Source organism: Triplophysa rosa, linkage group LG17 (assembly GCF_024868665.1).
Source record: "Triplophysa rosa linkage group LG17, Trosa_1v2, whole genome shotgun sequence".
Lineage (NCBI taxonomy): Eukaryota > Metazoa > Chordata > Actinopteri > Cypriniformes > Nemacheilidae > Triplophysa > Triplophysa rosa.
The window spans coordinates 6,821,394-6,846,520 of NC_079906.1; the positions used below are offsets into that span (position 1 = coordinate 6,821,394).

Here is a 25,127-nt window from a genome sequence, read left to right on the forward strand (position 1 = left end):
CAACCTTGGTTTGTATGCATTAGTAACAGTGATCAGTTTAAAGGGATATTTCACAGGCAAAACAAAGTTTCCCCATGTTTTACTCACCCTCAAGGCATCCTGGCTGAATATGACTTTCTTCTTGAAAAATAATGAAGTCGAAGTTATAATACTACGTATCATTTTACTTTCAAGCAGTAGAATGGGAGTGAATGAGGGGCAATTTTTTGAAGCTCCAAAAAGTGCATCCATCGATCAAAGAACTGCTCGACACGCCTCTGTGGTCTTAACAAAGGTCTTCGGAAGCGAATCGATGCGTTTGTTTAAGAGAAATATCCATATTGACAGCGCCATTAACGTTGATGTCTAGCTTCCGTTATCCCTGTGCTGCGTGTGAACCTGAGGCTTGTTTTTCTGGCAAATGACACAGGCATGAGTTTTAGTGACGAACAAGTTTTCGTTTTGTTCCAATAGGATGTCGTCTCCTCTGCACGGTAGCTTTCGTCACTGTCATTTGCCAGAAAAACAAGCCTCAGGTTCACGCGCAGCAGAGGGATAACGGAAGCTAGACATCAATGTTAATGGCACTGTCTATATGGATATTTCTTTAAAACAAACTTTTTTGCCTGTGAAATATCCCTTTAGACCGAAAATGCTCACTCTGTAAATCTGATAACATATTTCGTGCTAATGCAATGACGTTGATCTTGCATGCACTGTAAGCAAATCCATGGAAACACTATCTGACAGATTGCTAGCCAGATGTATTGGTGTTTATAGGCATTTTGATTAATTTAATGCAGTTCTTGTGGATGGTTCACTGAGGTTTTGTTTCAAAGAAATAGTTCAAGGGGAAAAAAATCTGAATTTACTATTTATAGTTATGTGTTTAGGTAAAATTATCGTTTTTGTTTAATTCTGTGATCTACTAACAGTATTTCTCCCAAATTTCAAATAAAAATATAGTTTATATTTTCATTTATTCGCAGAAAATGAAAACTGGAGAAACAGGTCAAAATAACAGATAAGATGCAATGTTTTTTTTCTCACAAGAAAACAAGTTCATATTCACTTTTAAGCAATACAACAGTAATATTTGTATTTGTATTTAGGAAATGCTAAAAAAAAGTGTATGTGATAACCTTGCTGTCAGTCTTTCACATTGCTGTTGGATGACTTTTTGTCACTCCTCAGGTTTGATTTTGTTGAAATTCAACAGACACTGGACTGGAATGACCACAATATATCTACAGTAGAAATGTTGATTAAATGAAAATTTGGAATGCCCTCTTAATTTTTTCTGCAGATGAATGTGAAAATGCAGTCAGGACATTTACTTCTATAAGTCATTTTTGTAGTTGATTCATTTAATAAAAGGCATACATGTTTGTAATAACATGAGGGAAAACTAATGTGTTTTGGGGTGGGAAATATTATGAAAAAAACTATAAAACAATTTTAAAAAAATGTGTTTCCTCAGATTAGGGGTGCCACAATATACCGGTATTGACAACAGGCAGATTTTCATCCGAACGTGAAGCGAATCTTTTCAAAGTTATTAATAACAAGAAAAAGAAAACGAATGCGAAAGGTGCATTTCTCGAGCGACGGTGGTATTGGTAACCTAGTAACCAACATTAAATAAAAATAAACCTGGAAACTGGAAAGACACCACTTAGTCACATAGGTTTAATGTTCGCTATATTAGAATTTATTTGGCAAATGCGTTTACATCTCCCATTATTTGCATTAAACGGTTTTCACACAAAACAAAAAAAAACACCAAGCGAGCATAAAAACTTTATGCAAATTTGGCGGTTCCATATATATATACATAGCTAATAATTGTGATGTTAAAAACCATGACTATCGATATTGTGTTAGTACTATTGATAATAATATCGTAAATAAGTCAGCACCCTTCTGACATCTTAATTCCTTCCTTCGTGATGTTTCCACAATGTTTACAGACTCTCGCTCCGCCTTCCTATATTCATATTTTGAGTGTAACTCATTGGCTAAAAAAAGAGAAACCGCAAAATAAACCAAATTAAAGATGAATTTGACTAGTAGAATGTTCTTGTCCTCATTAAAAAAAAAACAATTTAGTAGATGTCACTATTATATTATTTATGTTATTGTGAATTCTTATGGCCACAATAATCGTGTAGTGACAATCTGACATCGTAACAGCCTTATTCCAAACGCTATAATATTTTTTAACCCAGTTGCTAATGAACACAAATGTTTTGTATATGTGTTCACAGGAGATGCAGCATCCAAGGAAAGCAGTCCCTTTATCAACAGCAGCACCAGTGATGTGGAGAAAAGCCAGCAGTATGATGGGAAAAATATGGCCCTGTTTGAGGTGCAGTAGTCCCTTATAATGAAACATATCATTCAAAGTGGTTCATAGGGTTAGATTTACATTCTGTATTTGCACGTGTCTTTTGTAGGAGGAGATGGACACCAGTCCCATGGTTTCATCTCTTCTGAGCAGCCTCGCCAACTACTCCAACTTGACACAGGGCAGTAAAGAACATGAAGAGGCCGAAAACAACGAGGAAGCGCGCAAGAAAACTGTGCAGGTAAATCCGTTTAAAACGCTTTTATCATTATCCAATCGTGTATGTTGATGGATGATTCCTCATTATTAATTGGATTTGATTGATGGACAACTATAATGGGTGTTTAATAATGCTCTCTGTGAATTTTATCGGGCATCATGAAGCTGATGGCACGTGCATTAGGTCCTGATTTATTGATTGGTTGACCGTTTGATTGACAGGCTCCACGTATGGGCACAATAATGGGCGTTTACCTGCCGTGTCTGCAGAACATTCTGGGTGTGATCTTGTTTCTCAGGATGACCTGGCTGGTGGGCGCCGGGGGTGTGCTGGGCACCTTCTTGATCGTCTTCATGTGTTGCTCTACGGTCAGTCACGTATATGCTTAAATTCTGTCTTTTACAGTCATTAAAGTGTGAATTTACACAATGGAGCATTCAGCTTTCTGTGTTACATTGTTTCTGAAAATGGTTCCTGTGTTAAAACATTAATGCACAAACTATGTACAGAATATAAAATAAAAACCACTATGGACAGACAAATGTAATCTAAATTTGAATGGTTCATGAGTTTAAGAGGCAATTCCGTTCACACCGCACGGGCTGAGGGGCTGTCTGATATGCCAGTGGTTGACACATACAAACTAAAAAAAACCCCACAAATAGCTACACTATCCTTCCGAACTGAATACATTTTTTAAACTTTATACCAGCTGACACAAGCCCAGGAAACAAGAAATCCTTATTAACATTATGAATCAAGACCCACAGAGACATAGTGCACTCTAAGTACAGTACCTCTCTCCATGATTCCTCCCAAGAGCTCAGACTGTTTCTTTCTACCCCTTCCTATCTTTAACTAAAAATCACTTACCGTTATACAATCACTTTGTTGTACGGCTGTATCTCGAAATAGCATGAGCGTCAGCGCTGCCATTCTGCCAAGAACATAAATGTTGATGCTAACATGAGGTGTTTCATTTCAGAGCTGCCAGTTTAGCACCACGGACAGCAGCCATCATTAAGCTGTTCCCGCTGAGATTCTGTTGCCGTGTGTGTGTGTGTGTGTGTGTGTGTGTGTGTGTGTGTGTGTGTGTGTGTGTGTGTGTGTGTGTGTGTGTGTGTTTGTATGCGTTCTGCGTGTCTTAGGAAACATAGTAGTGCCCAAAAAGTGAAGTTTAAAATGTATGTCTTTGCCCTTCATTCAAATACATTATCAGAGATTTATTAAGTACGTTGTACACATGTTGTGTAGTTGTGCTTGGAATGTAAACTGAAGCTTAGCTTTGCAAAGAATGTAAGAAGGCTTGAACAAAAAACAATAAAACATATGTTTAGTTTTTTATTAATTTCATGTTTATTCAAAAAGCACATTTCTCAATACACTGTAGTTTGCCTTCTTTGCCATTTAATTTTGACATACAAACACCTTAAATGTGCATTGTGTAATATTCAGGAGGATCTACTGACTGAAATGCAATATAATGCACATAACTGTCTTCAGTATAATGACCTTACATAATGAAGCGCTATGTTTTAGAATGAGCTATTTTTATCTACATACACCGCGGGTCCCTTGACATGGAAATCACCATGTTGTTTCTACAGTAGCCCTAAACGGACAAACTGCTTGTCATCGCTCTGCCTCTCTTAGTCATGTTTTCTTGGTCCTGTGGCAGAGTCATGACAAAGCCTTTGGTTATGTGTGGAGAGAAACATATTATTGTCCTTTTGACAATAATATGTGTTCTCTCCAGTGTCTCATCATTGGCCCCACCCCTGTCATTTCCTGTATTGTTTCCCGGCCGTGTCTGATTACCCTCACCTGCCCTATGTCGTTATCCTTCGTTTGTCTTCCCTATTTAATGCCCTCTTGTTTCATTGTCCTGTGCTCTTGCGTTGTGTATGTATGCGTTCTGTATATGCTTGTGTTTGTTTACCCGTGTTCTTGTTGCCTTGCCGCCTTGCCCTGTCTGTGGATTTTAGTTTTGTTTTGATCTTGTCTTCACGGTTTGCCCCCACGTGGGAAGTCTTTGTTTTTGCATTTATACCTTGTTTAGTTTTTCCCCATCGTGGGTGTTTCTGTTATTTAATAAATATATCTTGTTTAACCCCTTCATCGCCTGCCTGCAATTGGGTTCTACCACGCTCCGCCGTGACACTGCTCTAGAGAGCGCGTTTCATAAATATGTATCTTCTTCGACAAAGAGGCGAAAATGCGATGACATCGTAAGTCTTGTGAGAGCCGCAGATTGAGACATTGGCTGCAATTTTCAATCTCACTGCTAGATGCCGCTAAAATCTCCACATTGAAAGTGACCTATTTGTCAGATATAGTGAAAACACGCACAGCAAGTGGTGAACACACGTACCCCCGGAGCAGTGGGCAGCTATCACTGCAGCGCCCGGGGAGCAAGTAGGGGTATGGTGCCTTGCTCAAGGGCACCTCAGTCGTTACCCGCCGGCCCTGAGAATCAAACCGGCAACCTTCTGGTCACGAGTCTGACTCTCTAACCATTAGGCCACGAGTGAGCTTCTTTTCCATTCTGTCCCATCTGGTTTAAAAACTTTTGATATAAAAAAGTTGAAGCTGTCTCATCACATTGTAAATCACCCGTAATGCCCTTCACACCCTGCCAAATGCAATCGTTGCACACTTGTAGACTATTTCTGTCAACCCACATACAAGACAATACAGTATAATTGCTACTAGTAGTCTCGCAGTAAATGGATACATATGACAATGAGTATAAGTCTAGCTTCATTTTTTTTGACACAGGTATACAAAATATTGATGTTAACTGCATGTAGTTTATCGTTCTAAAGGTCATTTCTAAAGGTAAAATGTTGACATATGGAGTATGATGACCTGTAGTGGACATACAGTACAAGAGCAATGTGAATTCAAGCTTCCTTAAAGAAATAGTTCACCCCAAAAAACACTTCTGACATGATTTATTAACTTTAATCATTTAGAACCTGTGGAACAAAAAAAGATATTTTGAGAAATGTCTCAGTGGTTTTGTGTCAATACAATGGGGGTCAATGTTATTTGGTTCCCAATGTTCTTCAAAAAAAAAAAATTTGTTGTTCTGGAGAAGAAAGAAAATCACACGTTTTAAATGACATGAGGGTGAATAAATCATGAAAGAATTTTCATATTTTGGTGAACTGTCCTTTTAAGATTCTCCCTGTACATTTAACTGGAAAGGGAGAAAGTATTCTTTCTGCTTTGTCATAGAGTCTCTCTGTCTCCTTCACTTACTACCCGCTCTGCATTGATCTTTATTTACCATATTTACAGACTATGCTGACTGCCATCTCAATGAGTGCGATTGCCACCAATGGAGTTGTGCCAGGTAAGCGAAATTCACAGTGTTTGTGTTTGTGTGTTGAAGCCCAGAGGACAGCTGTCCTGTTGTTCTTCATGGCCAGTTAGCTACAATGCACAGTACAGCTCCCAACCGTGCTGAGATCAGCTCCTGACTTATAACTGTGTGCATTCTTCTACGGATACATGTCTGTCTCTGTTAGGTATAAGTAGAATAAAATATACTGGACTAGCACTTGTCATCCTCTTCAAATGACATTTCTCTCATATCATAGAACATGTTGACTGTTTATTTTTGTGATTGTGACATACAGCTGGAGGCTCGTACTACATGATCTCTCGTTCATTGGGGCCGGAGTTTGGTGGGGCTGTTGGTATATGTTTCTACCTTGGTACCACTTTTGCTGGAGCCATGTACATCCTGGGGTGCATCGAAATCCTGCTGGTATGAAAGGCTTTGCATTGTTATTAGTTTTCTTTTTGCTTGACATTCATGTAGACAGAGCTTTTTATTTTTTATATCATTGATCAGATTTCTGCAAATCAGAATTATTTAATATTCAGAATGAACTCAGAAGCTGCTCTTTTATAGCTTAGGACAGTGGTTCTCAAACTTTTTTGTTGTAAGGCCCCCTTTGTGTAGAGTGCATTGCTTAGCGGCCCCCCAAATAAATACTTATAATCTTAAACTTAAAATTTTAATTAAATCAAGAAAATATTCAGTTAAACAATGCTAAAACATCAATTCTTTTGGTTGGTGGTGTTGTTTTTCTGATGTTTGATTGCACAAAATGTATGATAAATATCTATATTTCTAAAATGCCACAAAATCTGTGGTCCCCCTGGAACCATCTTGGGGCCCCCCAGGAGGCCACGGCCCCCAGTTTGAGAACTACTGGCTTAGGAGACTCTCAGTTGTGTTTCAGCTTAGTCTCAAATTAAACTCTGCTTGGGAGAAATAAAAACAGTAACAAATGAAACTGGTAAAATACATAAAGAGTACAGTATGGATGTGTAAGAATGGATGTAGATTGTATAGGTAAATTCTGGATTCGGATAAACTCAGACGGGGTTCACATTGAAATCTTCAGTAATGTTGACTTTTGATTGCAGACTTTGAGATGTTTGGAGAACTTAAACAAGTTTCCTTTTGCTCTCCATTTAATCTAATTGATGTCTAGAAGAAATAATTGAAATAATAACTTTCTTATGAAATAAACCTGTGTAATCTGAACATTTTTATATTTTTATGTATTTTTCCATAGATCTACATTGTGCCAGTAGCTGCTATATTCAAAATGGAAGGTCTGGAGGGGGCAGAAGCCGAGGCAGCATTGTTGAATAACATGCGCGTTTACGGCACCATCGTGCTATCCTTCATGTGTATTGTTGTCTTTGTCGGTGTGAAGTATGTCAACAAGTTGGCCCTCGTGTTCCTCGCTTGCGTCGTACTCTCCATTCTCGCTGTCTATGCGGGGGTCATCAAAACATCCTTTGACCCACCAGACTTTCCGTAAGAGCATATTGTAATGACTGTATTTAAAAAGTGTCTTTTCTAGGACCACCAAAATCATATGGATCTGTCTTGTGCAGGGTGTGTGTGCTCGGGAACAGAACTCTTACCTCAAAGGGCTTTGATATTTGTGCCAAGACCATAGAACGAGGCAATGCCACAGTCACCACCAAACTCTGGAGGCTCTTCTGTGATTCAGAGTTTCTGAACGCCACCTGTGATGAGTATTTCACCAACAACAACGTCACTCAGATCCAGGGAATCCCTGGAGTCACCAGTGGAATTCTGGCAGGTCAGAAATCCACAACATTGATATGACTATTCAATGTCTTTAATATTCACACTTACTGTTACAGACAAAGTTACTTCTTATTTAACCAGCACAATATATTTTATTAGTATCTATCCTTTTTAGAATTCCTAGATGTGCTGTGGTTATTGATAAATGTCAAACTGTGGTATAATCAATCAAAATTGAATATTCCCGACAGTCTGATATACTGTACAGCCGTGGAAAATATTAATAAACCATTCCAAATGTTCATGTAATCATCATTTCTAGATGTATTGTGGTCATTCTAGTCCAGTGTCTTCTGAATTTAAAGAAAATCAAACCTCAGGAGTGACATTAAGTCATCCAACAGCAATGTGAAAGACTGACAGACACATGAAAACTGAAAAAAAATCTTGAACTTTTCCTAAATACATGTACAAATATTACTGTTGTATTGCTTTACAAGTTAATATGAACTTGTTTTATTTGCAGTATTTGAGGTCTGAAAAAAAAACAGTTTTAATTTTCTTCAAATAAATGCAAATGGAAAGCGTAGTTTTATTTGAAATTCAGGGGAAATATTGTTAGTATTTCACAGAATTAATATTTTACCTAAACATTACTAAATAGTAAATTCAGAAAAGCAGAAAATAAATTGGAAATGGTCTCTTAATATTTTCCACAGCTGTATAAGTCTTTTGATTTGTAATATTTAATAATGATGAATAACTGTACAATAATAATTGCAGTGATAATTGTGTTTATTATTTAAAAGTTTATTGTAGTTTAAAAAAATATTTGCAACATGATTATTTACTGTAAGTAAACTGCAAAAAGCTCAAAGATGATTAAAACCACTTAAATTTATATGACATTTCATTTTGTTTAAAGTAAAAATAAATTATTATACTTTCAATAATGTAAAAAGACATTTAGACCTTTCATAATCTTAAAAAATAAACTTTCTCCTCTATACACTTTAAAATATTGTAGTTTTTTTCCCGAAACGTTGAACATTACAAGTATTACATGCTTAAATTTACCAGTAATATAATTATCCAGTTTAAATGTGATGCGATCTGGGAAATCCAGATTTTCCAAAATTAGGTTTTCATTAAATTATTATGCTATAACATCATATCTATCATCTCTGAAAATATCTTGGCAAAATTCACTTGTTTTTTGCTGAAGAAATATTGATTTATAATGGCAAGCTGATGTTTAAAAACTTTTCCTCTCTTAATAATGCAAAGTAGTAAATGAAAACGGCTTTCATATGGTATCAAAACCTGTAATATGTCAAATTGTACCATGTGTTGGGTTTTCCCAGATCACATCACAAATGTTAAAAACACTTTTTATTAATTGCGTTATATTAAACTTACTTAAAGTCCCTTAGAACCGGAAGGTGCGATCGTTATTACTTCCGTATTCTGACGCATTTCAGAGTGAAACGGAATTTCGAATGAGAAAATAATAGTGGCCGTGGCTTGTTTTTTCCCTGTGATTTGATTGGACGTATAAAAACAGCCTATGCATTTTGAAATGGAACTGGCAGAAGACTGACTGCTGAAGGGGAGGAGTTAACGGATAATCCGCCAAAGCCGTCTAATTTACATCATTTGAGATGGATAGTCACTAGAGGGCGGAAGTCAAATTTTTTATTTTAACTAAGGATTATGATGGCACATGAATTTTATAAAGAGAACGGCCAACATTGGTAAGCTATTTACAATAAACACTGCAATATTTCATGAAAAATAGGAATTGTTTTTTATTTCACTGGGACTTTAACATACATTTTTTAATAATTGTGTATTACAGGACTTTCTGTATGAAAAATTATGAAAAAATGCGGATAGATGGGATCTCTTAATTTGACAAATGTCTCTTTCCTTTCTCACAGAAAACCTTTTCAGCGCGTTTATGGAGAAAAATTCATTCTTAGAGAAACGGGGTATACCAGCAGTGCTAGACCCTGACGCCCCAATAACCAACAGCAACCAGTATGTACTGGCAGATATCACCAGCTTCTTCACTCTGCTGGTTGGCATCTACTTTCCTTCTGTCACAGGTCAGAACCAAATGTGAAACAATCTGATAAATAATATTGAAATGAATAATGCCTGTCTATTATATTACTAGGGCTATTTTAGACTGGATTGTCATATTAATTTAAATCTGACTTTTTATTAAATCCCCTTAATAAATAATGCATCTGCAAATGTTTTTTAAGCGAAGTTTTCTGCATTATTTATATGCTGCAAATGTCTGTGTCCTCTCACCAGCGTTGACAACGAGAGCTTGTTACATAAGGAAACCGTTTTTTTATTTCTACATTGGCCCAGAGCCCTAAAGACACTGACTGCTTTCACTCACATAAACACTTTCCATTGACTTGTGTTAGTTTTATACTGAGCTGTTCATATTATCCTTCACTAACCTTCACATAATCTTTGCTGCATTTTTAGATTTTCATTAAGATGTGATTTAGTGTGTTGATTAAGCTGTTTTCCTCACGAGGGTCGTAGGCTGTCATCACAATGCAGGTGGTTTTAGGTTTTACTGTTCTTGTGGGGATGTTTGGCCCCCACAATGTAAGCAAAAACCTGAGCCTCAAACGCACCAGCATCAGTAATCCAAGATCGTCATCACTAATGGTTTGTTTTATCCAAAAGTCTCAAATCAATATTTAATATAGTTTGCGTGTGTTTGTGTGTGGTGTAGGTATCATGGCTGGTTCCAACCGTTCTGGGGACCTGCAGGATGCTCAGAAGTCCATTCCTGTTGGCACCATCCTGGCCATCGCAACCACCTCCTTTATCTGTATCCTTCACTCTAAAGCCATTAAACTGCTCTTCACTCAAATAAATGACTCATGACTTTCATGGTGACAGTGTTGAATTGCACATCCTGGAAGTACAATATAGAGTGTAATTTTATATCCGGGAAAGCACAAAATGTAAAAATGATTAAGCGTCACATATAATAAAATAGCCAATGGTCTTTTTTAGGATGTATGTATTTTTTGCTGCTTTGTGTTGTCCTTAATTTAAACTTTCCCAGACATGTCCTCTGTGGTTCTGTTTGGAGCCTGTGTGGACGGAGTCGTTTTGAGAGACAAGTGCGTTCTTTGATTTATGTAGCGATAGTTCACCCAAAAATAAAAACTCTGTCATCATTTATTCACCCTGATGTTGTTCAAAACCCGTATATGAATTTTTTTGGTGGAACACCAAAGAAGATATTTTGAGAAATGTTTCAGCGGTCCATACAGTGGACACTTGAATCAAGTGTTGTTTGGTTACCAACGTTCTTCAAAATAACTTATTTTGTGTTTTGAAGAAGAGAGGAAGTCATACAGGTCTGAAATTAAAAGAGGATGAAAAAACGATGAAAGAATTTTTATTTTGGAGTAAACTATCCATTTAAAACAGTGATTACAAAGAATTCCACCTGAAAATGTGGAAAATTCATTATGTGGTAAAAGATATAAAAAAAAAAACGCTCGGAATTTTCGCATGAAAGCAACTTAGTCATTTTCAATGACACAGGTTTGGGGAAGGCGTGAATGGTAACTTGGTTATTGGGACCCTGGCATGGCCCTCGCCCTGGGTCATTGTGTTCGGCTCGTTCTTCTCCACCTGTGGGGCGGGACTTCAGAGTTTGACAGGAGCGCCCCGCCTCCTCCAAGCTATCGCCCGAGATGGAATCATTCCTTTCCTCAGGGTACACCCACACATACAGTATATTCTGATTCTCTCGGATTGTTGATCACAGATGAATGACGCTCTTATGTTTTACAGGTGTTTGGTCATGGCAAAGCTAATGGTGAACCTACGTGGGCTCTCCTACTGACGGGCTGTATCTGTGAGATTGGCATCCTCATTGCCTCCCTGGATGCTGTCGCACCCATTCTGTCTATGTGAGCAACACTGTAAAAAACACACCGCATCTCAAGATTCATGACTCCCAGATAAACCTCAGCTTTACATTTGGAAGTGCATTGAACCCGCAAGTTTGCCATCGCTACTCTCTTAACATTACAGACACTGTAATACAACTATCAAAAACATGTCTTAATTATTTTCACCAGTTGTTTTTAACAGTTTATAGCACATTAATATAGCATTAATCCTATTCACTAACGTTCTGTAATAATATACTCCCTCTAATGACTTTCATAGATCCTAATAGTCTATATTACATAGAGTATACTGACGTACTGTAATGTTGCTCTGTTATCCCTACAGGTTCTTTCTTATGTGCTATATGTTTGTAAACCTGGCTTGTGCGCTGCAGACGCTCCTCAGGACCCCTAACTGGAGACCACGCTTCAAGTTTTACCACTGGTGCATAATTACACACACCTGGTCCTCTAGTCTCCTAAACCGTGTGTCAGGTTTCGGATGACAGAGCTATTGGTTTGAATGGATGAAAGATAACAGATGGACAAATATGCATTAGATACACTTTACACTTCTTTGTTTGAGTGTTGGTGTTGTTTTTTCAGGGCTTTGTCACTCTTGGGCATGAGCTTGTGTCTCACTCTGATGTTTCTGTGCTCTTGGTATTATGCCATTGTTGCCATGGTGATCGCTGGCTGCATCTACAAATACATCGAGTTCTGCGGGTAAGCAAACCGAAACGAGCCTCGGGAGGAAAGGGTGGACGGAAAAGCAAAAACTTAATGATTTTTGAACAAACAAGATCAATCTCACTCTTGGAGAAAAGCCATTATTAGCCGTACAGGTTTTCTGGCCAGTGGGGTGTTTTTTAAGAGGAACTGTTTTATGACAATTTAATGAATGGGAATAATTATACGCATCCTGTGTGTTTTTATGTAGCTTCGGACATTTTAAACCAATGCAATAGAACAAAATAATTTTGCACAAATTATGTATTCAGATTGTCATTTGGTCTAAACTTAATGAGTAGACCAATTTTATCCGATTTACTTCTTTTAAATGATTAGATTACCTGAAAATGTAAATTCTCACCCTCATGCCATCCCAGATGTGTATGACTCTTCAGTTGAACACGAAAATTATTAGATTATTATACTAGAAATTGTAATTTTATTGTATCTGTTGTCATGTTATCTTCTAAACAGAGTTATTATAGTTTTGATTTTAGTTTTACTTAGTTTTATAAATATTTTTAATTAGCTTTTATTTTTATGTTAATTTTACTTAAAGTTTTAGCAATGTTGGTATATGCTTTTGTCATTGTATAATTTTTTTTTATGTTGCTAATATATAAGATGATTAATTTTTATTTTAGTTTTATTTTTTATTTTTTTATCATCATAATTTTTGTGCTTTAAACTTTATTTTTGAGGCAACATTTCAATTTTAACTTTAGTTCATTTTTTTCAATAATTTTTAGGTCAGTCTTTTATTTAATTTCAATGAACAGAAATGTTTTCAAAGTTTTAATTAATTGAATTAATAAAACTAAAATAACCTTGCTTCTAAAAGTACATACATATATCTGTAATATTCATGTCCTGTCACAAGACATGCAATAGCCAATCAGATTTAAAGCTTACCTTACCTTCTTATGACCTACCGTCTAATTAAAGAAAGTAACATTAAGGCATTTAATATAAATTATATTTTTGTGTTTGACTAATATACTGTACATGTAGTATGGCATGAGGGCGAATAAAATAATAATATTTATGTTTCTAGTTTATTGTGCACAATTTATCAGGAGTGTCCTTTTTAGTTAATATACATTCAGTCTAATAGATTCTGATTCTTCTCAGAAACGGGTTACATTACACGCATGAAATGGGTTTAAATGCAGTTTTACCTTGACAGCACTTTCGTGTTCTCTCTTTTTTTTAGGGCAGAGAAGGAGTGGGGTGATGGGATACGTGGCATCTCTCTTAGTGCTGCCCGATATGCCCTCATGCGACTGGAAGAAGCTCCACCTCACACCAAAAACTGGAGGTCAGTGTCTGATCAGTAATATTCAATACCTGCTTATTCCTTAATATTACATTATTGCTGTAATAGCAATGAATATAGTTTCTTTACAAAAAAAGTAATTGAATGGAAATGAAAAATGATTCACAGGCCACAGATTTTAGTGCTCACGAGCTTGGATGGGGAGCAGAACTTGGAGCAGCCTCGGCTTTTGTCTCTGACCAGTCAGCTGAAAGCTGGCAAAGGTTTGACCATCGTGGGGGCATGCGTGGAGGGAACCTTCCTGAAAAACCAACCAGAGGCGCAGAAAGCAGACCAAGTATGAAACGCAAAGAATCACAAACTCTACTTCATTCCCTAAAATAAGACATCAACGATCTGTTTTCCTTTCATCTGTCAGTCTCTAAGGAAGCTGATGGAGGTCGAGAAAGTGAAGGGATTCAGTCAGGTGGTGATTTCATGCAACCTGCGGGATGCCACTTCACACTTGATCCAGGCCGGGGGTCTTGGTGGTCTTCGTCATAACGCGGTACTGGTCAGCTTCCCTAAGAACTGGAAGCAGGTGGAGGAACACCACCGCTGTAGGAACTTCATCGGTAAGACAGTCATTGTGTACATGAAGCTTACAAAGAGTAGATATCTACCGATATCTTCGGTTTAATGGTTCTAATGATTGTATAGTGTGCTGGGACAGCCGAGCCTTAGGTTCCAGGCTTTACTTTTTTAAGGTAACTCAGGCAAGGTCACATGCACAAGCATGCACTTTTTACCAGCGTTTTATGACTTTTGTGGCAATGTAGCTTTACTGCTTATGATAACATAGAGTGATTGTAAAGTGTTAGTTAAATGATAAAAATTGAGCGGCACATATGGTAGATAAATATTAACTCTACTCATGTTTTTCATATGGTGTGTTTTTGCCATGTTTTGTTAACAGAGGTGGTCCGGGAGACCACTGCCGCCAGCTTAGCCCTGCTGGTGCCAAAGAACATTTCTGCATATCCATCAAACGGCGAGCGCTTCACTGAGGGCCACATTGATGTGTGGTGGATTGTTCATGATGGAGGCATGCTTATGCTCCTGCCCTTCCTTCTGCGCCAACACAAGGTCTCTCTCTCTCAGACTCGCTTTTTGTCATGGTGGGGTTTCTATTGACTTTCATTGTTCAGTATGTTGAACTCATGATATATAAACGATTTGTTTGTTTTACTGTCACCCCTCTCAATACACTTTAAATACATGCGTCTCAAAGCACGTTTCATTGTTGCGTAATGCTTGAGAAACCTTTAATTACTAATATTAAAAAGGTGTTTTGGGCAGTAGGATGTGATATAATGTTTAGTGTCGTAAGAAGAAACTGATTCTATTCCTGCTTGTGTTTCTAGGTGTGGAGGAAGTGTAAGATGCGCATCTTCACCGTGGCCCAGATGGATGACAACAGCATTCAGATGAAGAAAGATCTAATGACGTTTCTCTACCACCTGCGTCTTGATGCTGAGGTGGAGGTGGTGGAAATGGTGAGAAACAGACACCTACACACACACATAGACAGAGACTTACAAACTAACATTCTTTTATTTGATTTTAAGCATGACAGTGATATCTCGGCCTACACTTACGAAAAGACATTGGTGATGGAACAGCGATCACATCTCCTCAAGGAAATGCATCTCACCAAGAACGAGCGTGAGAGAGAGGTACTGACACTCTTACTGAACCAGTCAAGTCACAAAATATAAGAAACAGACACGCATAGAACAAAGGAAACGTTTTGCAACAACTATCAACCATCAGGTTTTTTTGTTCTGTCAACACAAAAGATGATATTTAGAGAAATGTCTCAGTGGTTTTGTGTCCTTACAATGAATGTCATTTGGTCACCAATGTTCTTCCAAATATTTTCTTTTGTGTTCTGCAGAAGAAAGTCATTCAACATGAGCCTGAATAAATTATGAAAAAAATATTTATTTATGATATTTTTAAAGTAAACTACCTCTTTAGGCATGATGCAAACATCAAATGTAAGCCAGATTTCATATAAATCTAAATAAACTGGAGCATTTTCACTAGTGGTCTCACACTTTTGGACCCCAGTTTATGTTATTCTAGACTTAAATTGGGAGTCCCATGTGCCGGGTTGCGGTTTAATAACGACCTGAACAGCTTAGCCAATATAGCAAATCAGATGTAAGACCCCAGTGTCAATTTTCGTAATAAGTTTGGTTAATGAAGCATAAAAGCATAATGGAAATGGTATTTCATCCTTCTCTTCTATCAGATATTGCCATTTCCTAATGAATTACCATATAAATCATGATATCGTGGTGCCACTCTTAAATCAATGTAGCCACATTGATGTTGTCTCCTCAGATTCAAAGCATCACTGATGTTTCTCGTGGGTCTATTCGGCGGAAGAACCCTTCGAACCTGCACGCGCAGAGGAGCATCACTGAGGAATCAGTGGCGGGAGGTGGCGAAGAGAAACCTGAGGAAGAGGTACAGTCATCTCTCGTTCTGTTTCTTCCTCGACGCAATTATCCCTTTACTGTTTACTGACGATTAGATGATAGCATGGACCCTTCAGTCTTGTGAAGATAGCATCTCTATCACTTTCTGTTTAGGCCCCTCTCTCTCTTTTCTCTTGGTGATTATCTACTAGAGAATCTTACTCTCCTGTTAACACCCTGGGAGTGCATCTCTCTCTCTCTCTCTCTCTCTCTCTCTCCTGAAGAACAATGCTACCTAAAAATGTCAAATTCTTACTTTTCAATTTCTCGTCCCTCCATCCTCTTCTTACCTTTCTCTTAGTCTGTAAATCTCTCCCGTCCTCGACAGGTGCAACTCATTCAGGGAAAAAATGCCACACCCACCCCCACTAGCCCCACCTCCCCAACCTCTCCCACCCCAGCGGCCATGAGCCCCGGACAGGAGGTTCAGATGACCTGGACGGACGAGACAGAGAAGATCAATAACCCAGCAGCGGTCTATCCTGAAGGTGTAAAGGACATGTTCAATATGAAACCGTAAGTCATGACAATGAGGATCGCTGGTGATCATATTATGAGCGTATTATTAGACCCATTGGTATCAGGTGAATGGCAAAGCAACTAATCAGAAAATGTTATTAAATGAAATGTAGAACAAATCATTGTACAGTTGTTTGGAATTAAAATAGCAATGCATTGTAACTTGATTTGGATTAAATTAGAGAACAGAATGCAAAATAATGTATTTAGCTTTACACTTAAGGAAATAAAAATGTTCATAGCTGATGTTAGTTGAGTTATTAAAAATACATTAAAAAAATTATCTATCTACCGCAAGTATTAGGTAAAGGGATAGTTGACCCCCAAATAAAAATTCTGTCCTCATGTCATTCAAAATCTGTATATCGTCGCCGTCCTTCCGAAACCTCGGATCTCCAAATTCGCTTTATTTCAGGAAATGGAAAAAACACTGTACTTTTTATGTGATAAAATACTGCGTTGATAAAGGTTGACGAGCCCTTTTCAATAATTCTTATTGGTTGGTTAGATATTTGCAAAACCCAGTGACAAAAAGGTGACTAATAATAATGATTTAATGAAAAAATAAAATCATGAAGTATGTAGATACGAGGTTTCAGACGGACAGCAGCGATATGACTCTTTCTTCTGTGGAACACAAAATTATATAGTAAATAAGGATATAAATAAAGATATTTTGAGAAATGTCTCAGTAGCTGCATTCCATTTGATACAGTTCCTACGCAGTGTTCACTACTCCCTGAGCAGGGGATATCCGTTGAAGTGGACTTCGCTGACAAAAAAAAAACGCTTAATTGGAATGCCCTGCAACGTCATCAAAAAAAGGCAACGGGAGGGTTGCGCAGATTATAATATAAATAAATATTGGCAGTTGAGTCATTTTCCCTTTCCACTTCCTGCGAAGTGATGTATCGATGTCCCCTGATTCCCTACGCCGTTCGCAGTGCCCTTCGAACTGAACATGTTCGCTCCCTTCGGATTGGAATCTCACTTAAGATGGCGGAATACCCTGTGAAGTCCACTTCGCAGTCCACTTACGGCCAAATGGAATGCACCAAGTGATTTTGTGTTCATACAATGGAGGTTAAATGTAAAATGTAAAATGTAAATGTAAAATCGTAAAAATGCTGTTTAGGGTACTGAACATAAAACAACTGAATAGGAGAATTAATGCTGTGAACCTGTTTTATTCTGTTCTGTTCTTTGCTCACTGTTATTTTTATTTTTTATGCTTCAGTGAATGGGAGAACCTGTAAGTATAGTGAAGAAAACACTAACCCTTTAATTACATTAAATTTAGTAAAAACGTAATTATTATTTCATATCAATGCACACTTCACATCTGTTTGATAAGCATAAAATCTAAGTAGTGCGTTAGCTGATAGCTGATGGAGTCATACAGAGAAATCTCGAAACGGTAACGAAAATGTTTCGGCAATGCTCTTCATATGATCTATCCTTCAGGAATCAGTCCAATGTCAGACGCATGCATCATGCACAGAAGCTCAACGAGGTCATCGTGAAGAAGTCGCAGGAAGCTAAACTTGTCCTGCTAAACATGCCTGGTCCACCTAGGAACCGCACTGGAGAAGAAACCTGTATCCTTATTACTGTATTTCCTGCGGTCTCTAGCTATCTTGTTTATAATAAATTGACATATTTTCTGCTTATACATCATATATTCCATAGATCAATGTCAAATTATGCCTCTTAACTTCAGATGCACAGACATGGAATTTCTTGAGGTCTTGACTGAAGGTCTCAACAGGGTCCTCCTCGTGCGTGGAGGAGGCCGTGAGGTCATTACCATCTACTCCTGAGGGGCTTAGCTCATCCACCAAATACTCATAACCCTTCGTCCCTCACTGCATAGACGGACACCCCAGTCACCCTTACCTACACCATGAGCAATAACGCCCCAGCACATATCAGATGACTTTGCACTACATAGCCTAAGACCTCTAAAAAGACACCAGCTTAGTAGATGTCACTTCAACATTCTTAGTTACATCTCACCTTCTATGTTCCTATTGGTTATTTCTCACCTCAACGTGCATATTGCACAGATCCGTACACGACCGAGTTGGTCTTTGTTACTATAATTCTCAAATGACAGATTAGACCATGTCCTCCAGCGACACCCAACACTGTCCTCCATATTTATCTTCAATAACAACTTCTGAGAGAAACTGGGTTTTAGGACGTAATTTACTCACCCTGATGCCATCCTAGGGGTGTATATGACTTTCTTTCTTCAGCCAAACACAATCTGAGGAATATTGAAATAATATTCTGTCTCTTCATAGCGTTGTAATGGCATTGGGTAGATCGCCATTTTTGAAACTCAAAAAAGCGTATTCATCCATCATATAAGTAATCCGCACAACTCCAGGGTGTAAAGAAATGTCTTACAAAGCGAAACAATACATAAAACAATTGATATTTTTAGTTAATTTAGTCACGTTTGGGTGTACATGTAATACGTCACAGGTCACACACAAAATGGTCCGCACACAGCCTTCGTGAATCTCAAATTTGAATCTCATTGGCTGTCGCACGTCTCGTGGCCCTGAGAACCAAACCGACTCAAAGTTCAAATCTGTGGAGCCTGTGTGTGTCCATTTTGTGTGATATTATTTCAATTTACTCTGATTGTGTTTGGCTGTGAAATATTTTTTACTGTTATTCTTTTTACAGATTTTTCACGTATAATGTCCAAAACACTGTAATTTTACATGAAATTTGTGAAATATGGTCAAAAACCGTCAAATTACAGAAAAAGCTAATTTACAAGAAAACCATGTAATTTTAATGGAAAACTGTTATTTTAATTCGTTTTTTTACGGGATTTTTTTCAGTGTAGAAAGGAAGCCATATAGTGGCATGAGGGTGAGTAATTTACGGATTAAAATTCATTTTTGGGTGAAGTGTTCTTTTAAGGGGCAATCACACTAGATGTTGAGCATGCAAAACAGCTTAGTTTAGATTCTGTATCGGTCAAACTCTGTGAAATTTTCATCAAATTTTCATTGTATCTTATTATTTGTGACCCTGGATCACAAAACCAGTCTTAAGTAGCACAGAAACATTTTTATTAAAAGCCAAAAATACATTGTATGGGTCAAAATTATCTATTTTTCTTTTATGCCAAAAATCATTAGGATTTTAAGTAAAGATCATGTTCCATGAAGATATTTAGCAAATTTCCTACCATAAATATATCATAATTTTATTTTTGTGAGTTGATGGCCTGCTACAGTGCCTCCGATTAACAACTTCGAAGTCGATTTTCTCAATATATTGATTTTTTTGCACCCTCAGATTCCAGAGTTTTAAACTGTCCTATCTCCACCTGATATTGTCCTATCCTAACAACCCATACACCAATAGAAAGCTTAATTATTCAGCTTTCAGGTGATGTAAAAATCTCAATTTTGAAAAATTGACCCATAAGACTGGTTTTGTTGTCCAGGGTCACATTTATGCTGAAAACAAAAATATGCATACATGATAATTCTCTTCATAGGCATATTATATATGAAAGTTAATCAAATTCAAAATGTATTGTGACCGCCCCATTAAGCTTTATACAGTAGTAGACCACTTTTACCTATACTGTCACTACATTGTTCATCATTGGGTAAATAGAACGGCTTAGATATTTCTTTGTTGAAAACAGTCTTCCAGTGCACCACGTCATTGTCCGAGGTTGTTTGCTTTACACCAAGGACAGAATTGACCAGGGTTTTATTGCGAGCTAGGTGTGAGCACTCAGAGGTCATCCTTCTGGATCAATCACTATCAGCTTTACCCTTGAACATTTGCATGTCCTTTGACTATATCAGCCTTTTAGGAGTCATATACAATATGAGAGCGGCGTGTGAGTGTTTGTACTGATGTAGATTTGGTAGGGTATAACAGAATTGTTTATAGGATTGGTGACTTTGTCCTTTGACAGATCTGTTCATTTAGTCTGTGACACTAACATACAGCATCAGGTGACGTGAATGATATTGCTCAGTCCACATATGTGTACATACTGTGAGAAATGAGCGTTACTAAAATCCGAACCTGCTGTATATTAAAACCCTATATACAGTTTAAATATCCAGTAAAGGTGTAATCCAAAATAATCTTATTTAAATATTAGAATCACATATATCGTAAGGGAATGTAAATAAAAAAAGGATCCGTATTTATATTTGAGATATTTATTTACGAAGAAAATTATTTATTCATTTTGATTGATTATAAACACGGTCCAAACATGGTCTCGACGTCTCTTGCCAAATCGTAAAACATGAATCGTGCCATATGAGGATTGGGAGAAAAAAAACGCATTGTTCTATTTACATTTTCATATATAAAGGACAGAGCTAAGTATGATGTTATAACATCAAATTATATCACGAGTCTTAGTAAACAGATCTAGTTTTAATAACATAATTTTTCACCAAATCAAATTTGTGAACAAAATCATATTTTAACTACATAATATTTTAAAATATATCATATCATGTCAAACGTTTGTCACGAATGTCTACAAATTTCTTTTGTTTTCTACATTTGTATAGAAGACACCGATTTGCTACATGTACGCATCATCTGGGACTGATGCAGACTGTTTTAATCACAAGCACGGGATATTTAGTTCAAGTGTGGTAGAAGTAGATCAAGATATTTAAAACATTTATCTAAAAAAAAGTATTTTATTTTTTGTAAAATTGCAACGATAAAAAAAGAAGTATATTCGATTATTGAATAGATTAGTATAATATTGTCTTGTGTAAATGTGAGACGTTAAAAAAAAGGAAACTAACTATATGTTTTAAACTTTCAAATCAACTTGTGCTGAGGTTGCTGCTGCCTTCATTACAGTGTAAATATATTGCATACCTGCCCCCAAAATATAAGACTTAAAGGAAAAGAAAAATACAACAAATTGATTTTTTCAGTTATGAAGCTTGCATTCAAATTCCCAAATTAGTTGCGACAAAATATTTGAAAGGGTTTGGGTACTAGAACTTAGGGACAGGAAGTATTTGATCAAAGTTAGTCTGTCCTAATATTGTTCGAGCATTCTTCATTTAACCTCACATGTTGTCGAGTCAAAGTGCACACTTTATTTAGTAGAATAGTAGTGTATAAAGGTTGTGGTCTATAGGGGATCTTTAACTTATTCGTTGTTTCCAAAAGAATTCGATATTTCCTTCTGTTTGCCAACTAATATTTTTCTCCAAAACCAGGAATTGCGAATACAGTACGTGATAAGTGCTACCTGTTCTAATTCTTCCAGTTTTATTGCTTATGTTTCTAGCTAAAATCTTATCTGAAGGATATATTTGAATTGACAAAAGACAAGTTCGGCTTCTTTGGAGTCCTATGCAATTACAGTTGAATACGTTCTTTGAGGGTCTAAAATGACTTTCTATTGAATTCTTTATAGCGGTGTGAGTATTATAGATTGAAATCAGAGCTTCCATTACCTGCCAGGGTGGCTTACGGTTTGGTTACTTTCCACACAAAGTAATGCAAAGGAACACATGCTGGGACAACGCAGAGATTTGGCCATATTGGCTGCACGCTGTGCTGTTGGACACGGAGGTTTGTCCCGTTCTTCATGAAACTTTCGAACACCTGCAATTGATTCCACATTGACGCTAAGGGCTTTCGATATCATTTTATCAGATACGTCTTATCCTTTCCCGAGGCTGTAGACAAAAGTGTCGCAAACCATGAATAGCATGTGGTTCCTTATCTTCCTAAAGGGATGGTACACAGTAAAGTCACCCCAAATTGGCCAAAGCATAACTAGAAATAAGCACTGTGAAAATTCAAGGTGAAGTTTCTTTCCGGCACATTCAGTCACATCTGTAACTTTTGCCGATGTATATCTTGATTTATCGTTCTTGTTGTGTCATGATGTGGAGCATTGTAGTAGGGAAAACCGAAGTGAAATAGTTTGAATCACGATGCTTTTTATGCAATGACTTGTTTAACTGTCCTGCAACAGTGGTATACTGCAGTCTACTAGTCGACTAACAGGGCTTATAAATGAACCAGCTAACTGAAATTGATTCTTAAGTATTTGCAGGGGTTTCAGAAGGTGCTAATGGTTATTTGAGAGTGTTCGCTGAGGTGTATATGAAAATGTGAGACTTTACAACTTTTGCAATGTTGGCTGGCTTGATGAGGTGTATCCAAGAGGAACATTTGTTTGAAAACCTAAAGTGATCGTGGTTGCTTTATCCTTTCGCTTTAGCGATTACATTAGATCAGTCGGAGAAGGTTAATGATCATCCTTTTAAGCATTTTCTACGCACCTGCTTCCTAATTCAGCATGTCGGTGTTGAAACCAAAGGCCTGTCCAGGCCTCAACTCAATGCCATAAATATCGATTCTGATTTCTAAAATGCATCTTTAGATAGGCCTATTTCAAAATTCTGCAGTTCTCCCAGCAGCGTGTGCAAATTTCTACACAGTCAGCATTTCGACTTTATCCTGAGGAGAGCACTGACACATTTTGTATGGTAGTCGACGTAGATCCAAAGACGGTGATCTTGGTTAGAAATTGTGTTTTATGTTCTTCGCTTCAGTTCTCATTCCTTGGAACAAGGATTCAGAGTGTGTTTGTGAGTGCGATTGAAAGAGGGAAAGAGGCGGCGTGATTCTGTATGTGTATGTGACTGTGTGTGACTCTAGGAAAAAGAGAGAGGTTAAACCTTGGTAGTTACTTTTGTAAATATACGACACATTATAGTTATCTTAGCCTAGCTGTTTAATTTGTATGTCCATGCAAGTTTAATATTTTAACAAATAAATAGAAACCGTGTCTGAAAATTGTGTTCTATGAAATATATTTAACTATAGATATCTTACATTATTGTTTTACCTTGTCAAATGCTTCTATGTTCTATGAATAATGGTTTCTCTGGACCATTTTATAGACTTGTCTGCACAAAATGCAATAAAGTTCAAGTCCTTTATTACAACTATTATTGTTGTGTTTTCATTTGAATAATGTATTTGAATAACTGCACATTGACATGCAATCAAACGGTTAACAATTGAAAGTAATAATTACACTTGCAAAAAAAGTACCATAGTATAGTAATAGTATAGTACATACACTATTAAACATTATGGTGTTACACGATGCCATAGAAGGTGCCATCTGGATTACATTTCTGTTTAACAAACATTCTATGCAAAAGGTTTAAAATGTAGTAAAGAAATTATTTTTGTGATTCTTTGGGGAACCAAAAATGGTTCTTCTATCTATTGGATTGCTGTGAATAATGTTTTGTAGCACCTTTATTTGTAAGAGGGTTGTATGTTTGGAAGTACCACAAAATTATGGTCCATTCATTTCAGTACCATGTTTACCACCTTTGCAATAAAAAATCTGATTAAAGTACCCAGACAATAAAGTATTGATAAAGCAGTGTACTGTGGTACAGTGATGGCTGTGTGTCACTTTTTACAATACTTCTGTTAAGACAAATCCTAACCAGCCATAATAAAAATCTATGCATGTTTGCAAAGGAACTGTCCAACAAAGGCCAGCATGTACTGTATGTAGTCTTTATATACTCCTGGGAATAGAAAATCAATTCCACTTCTGTAAGGAGAATTGAAAGGTTGGGAATCGAATACTTAAGATAAAATCACTATTTAAATTCCTATCAATTCCTATGTGCATACTTTCAGAAACGTGCACGTGTTAACTTGGGATCTGCTGATATCTCGATAAAGGTCTCTTATGAAAATGGACCATGTTTTTACTATAGTTACCATAGTTTAACTATGGTATATCTAGTAAAGAACAGTAACCACAAATTTACCGTAGTTTCATTATAGTTTGACCATGGTGGTAATACAAATCGTAATTAATCAGACAAAACATGGTTGCTATTTGCATGTACACACACAAAACTGTGCTCATGAATACTAAACAGTCAATAAGTAGGCTAAATGACCATACTGAGAAACGATAAGAATCGGAATTGATAAGCAGAATTGGAACTGAAATAAATCGAATGATACCCAGCCCTGCTCTTTACATACACTATTTAAAAAAGGGGCTACAAACGGTGCCATAGAGGAACCGTTTGGTTCCCCCAAAAACCATTCACTAAACCATTTCTTTCTAACTTTTTATATTCTAAAGAACCTTTTTCCACTATAAAAAACCTGTGCAACAAACATATTTCTGATGTTGAATTCAGTCAAAAATGGTTCCTCTATGGCACCACGAAGCCCATTTTATAAGAGTGTAGCACTGTGATAAAACTTCTGATGTTCAATTTTATCAGATAATGCTATCCATCCAAATGATAAAAAGATTACAAATACTGTACACGTGGACCCGCACAGTTGAAGCCATCCAAAATGTTAGATTAATGAAATAGAATAATGTCCCTAACAGGACCTTTTGCATCCAGCAGAATATAATCCACTCTTGGGTAACACACACACAATTTGTTTTGACACACAAGATTTACA

The 25,127-nt window shown here is 37.0% G+C and overlaps 1 protein-coding gene across 2 annotated transcripts in view; it reads left to right on the plus strand.

Annotated features, from left to right (window-relative positions):
- The window catches only part of slc12a5b (solute carrier family 12 member 5b), a 59,117-nt gene that overhangs the window by 31,083 nt on the left and 2,907 nt on the right, over positions 1–25,127 (plus strand). The window contains exons 2-26 of one of the 2 annotated variants that reach the window (XM_057356634.1): positions 2,247–2,347; positions 2,436–2,567; positions 2,768–2,914; positions 5,850–5,904; positions 6,191–6,321; positions 7,142–7,389; positions 7,470–7,681; positions 9,570–9,737; positions 10,391–10,489; positions 10,730–10,787; positions 11,218–11,392; positions 11,470–11,588; positions 11,917–12,015; positions 12,177–12,296; positions 13,516–13,620; positions 13,747–13,915; positions 13,997–14,192; positions 14,534–14,703; positions 14,982–15,113; positions 15,186–15,293; positions 15,967–16,092; positions 16,432–16,619; positions 17,860–17,874; positions 18,087–18,220; positions 18,351–23,608. In XM_057356634.1, the coding sequence (XP_057212617.1) occupies positions 2,247–2,347; positions 2,436–2,567; positions 2,768–2,914; positions 5,850–5,904; positions 6,191–6,321; positions 7,142–7,389; positions 7,470–7,681; positions 9,570–9,737; positions 10,391–10,489; positions 10,730–10,787; positions 11,218–11,392; positions 11,470–11,588; positions 11,917–12,015; positions 12,177–12,296; positions 13,516–13,620; positions 13,747–13,915; positions 13,997–14,192; positions 14,534–14,703; positions 14,982–15,113; positions 15,186–15,293; positions 15,967–16,092; positions 16,432–16,619; positions 17,860–17,874; positions 18,087–18,220; positions 18,351–18,442 (3,299 nt within the window). In that variant the 3' untranslated portion in view covers positions 18,443–23,608. Of the gene's footprint in view, positions 1–2,246; positions 2,348–2,435; positions 2,568–2,767; positions 2,915–5,849; positions 5,905–6,190; positions 6,322–7,141; positions 7,390–7,469; positions 7,682–9,569; positions 9,738–10,390; positions 10,490–10,729; positions 10,788–11,217; positions 11,393–11,469; positions 11,589–11,916; positions 12,016–12,176; positions 12,297–13,515; positions 13,621–13,746; positions 13,916–13,996; positions 14,193–14,533; positions 14,704–14,981; positions 15,114–15,185; positions 15,294–15,966; positions 16,093–16,431; positions 16,620–17,859; positions 17,875–18,086; positions 18,221–18,350; positions 23,609–25,127 lie in introns of those variants that run through there. The other variant, XM_057356633.1, reaches the window with a different exon arrangement.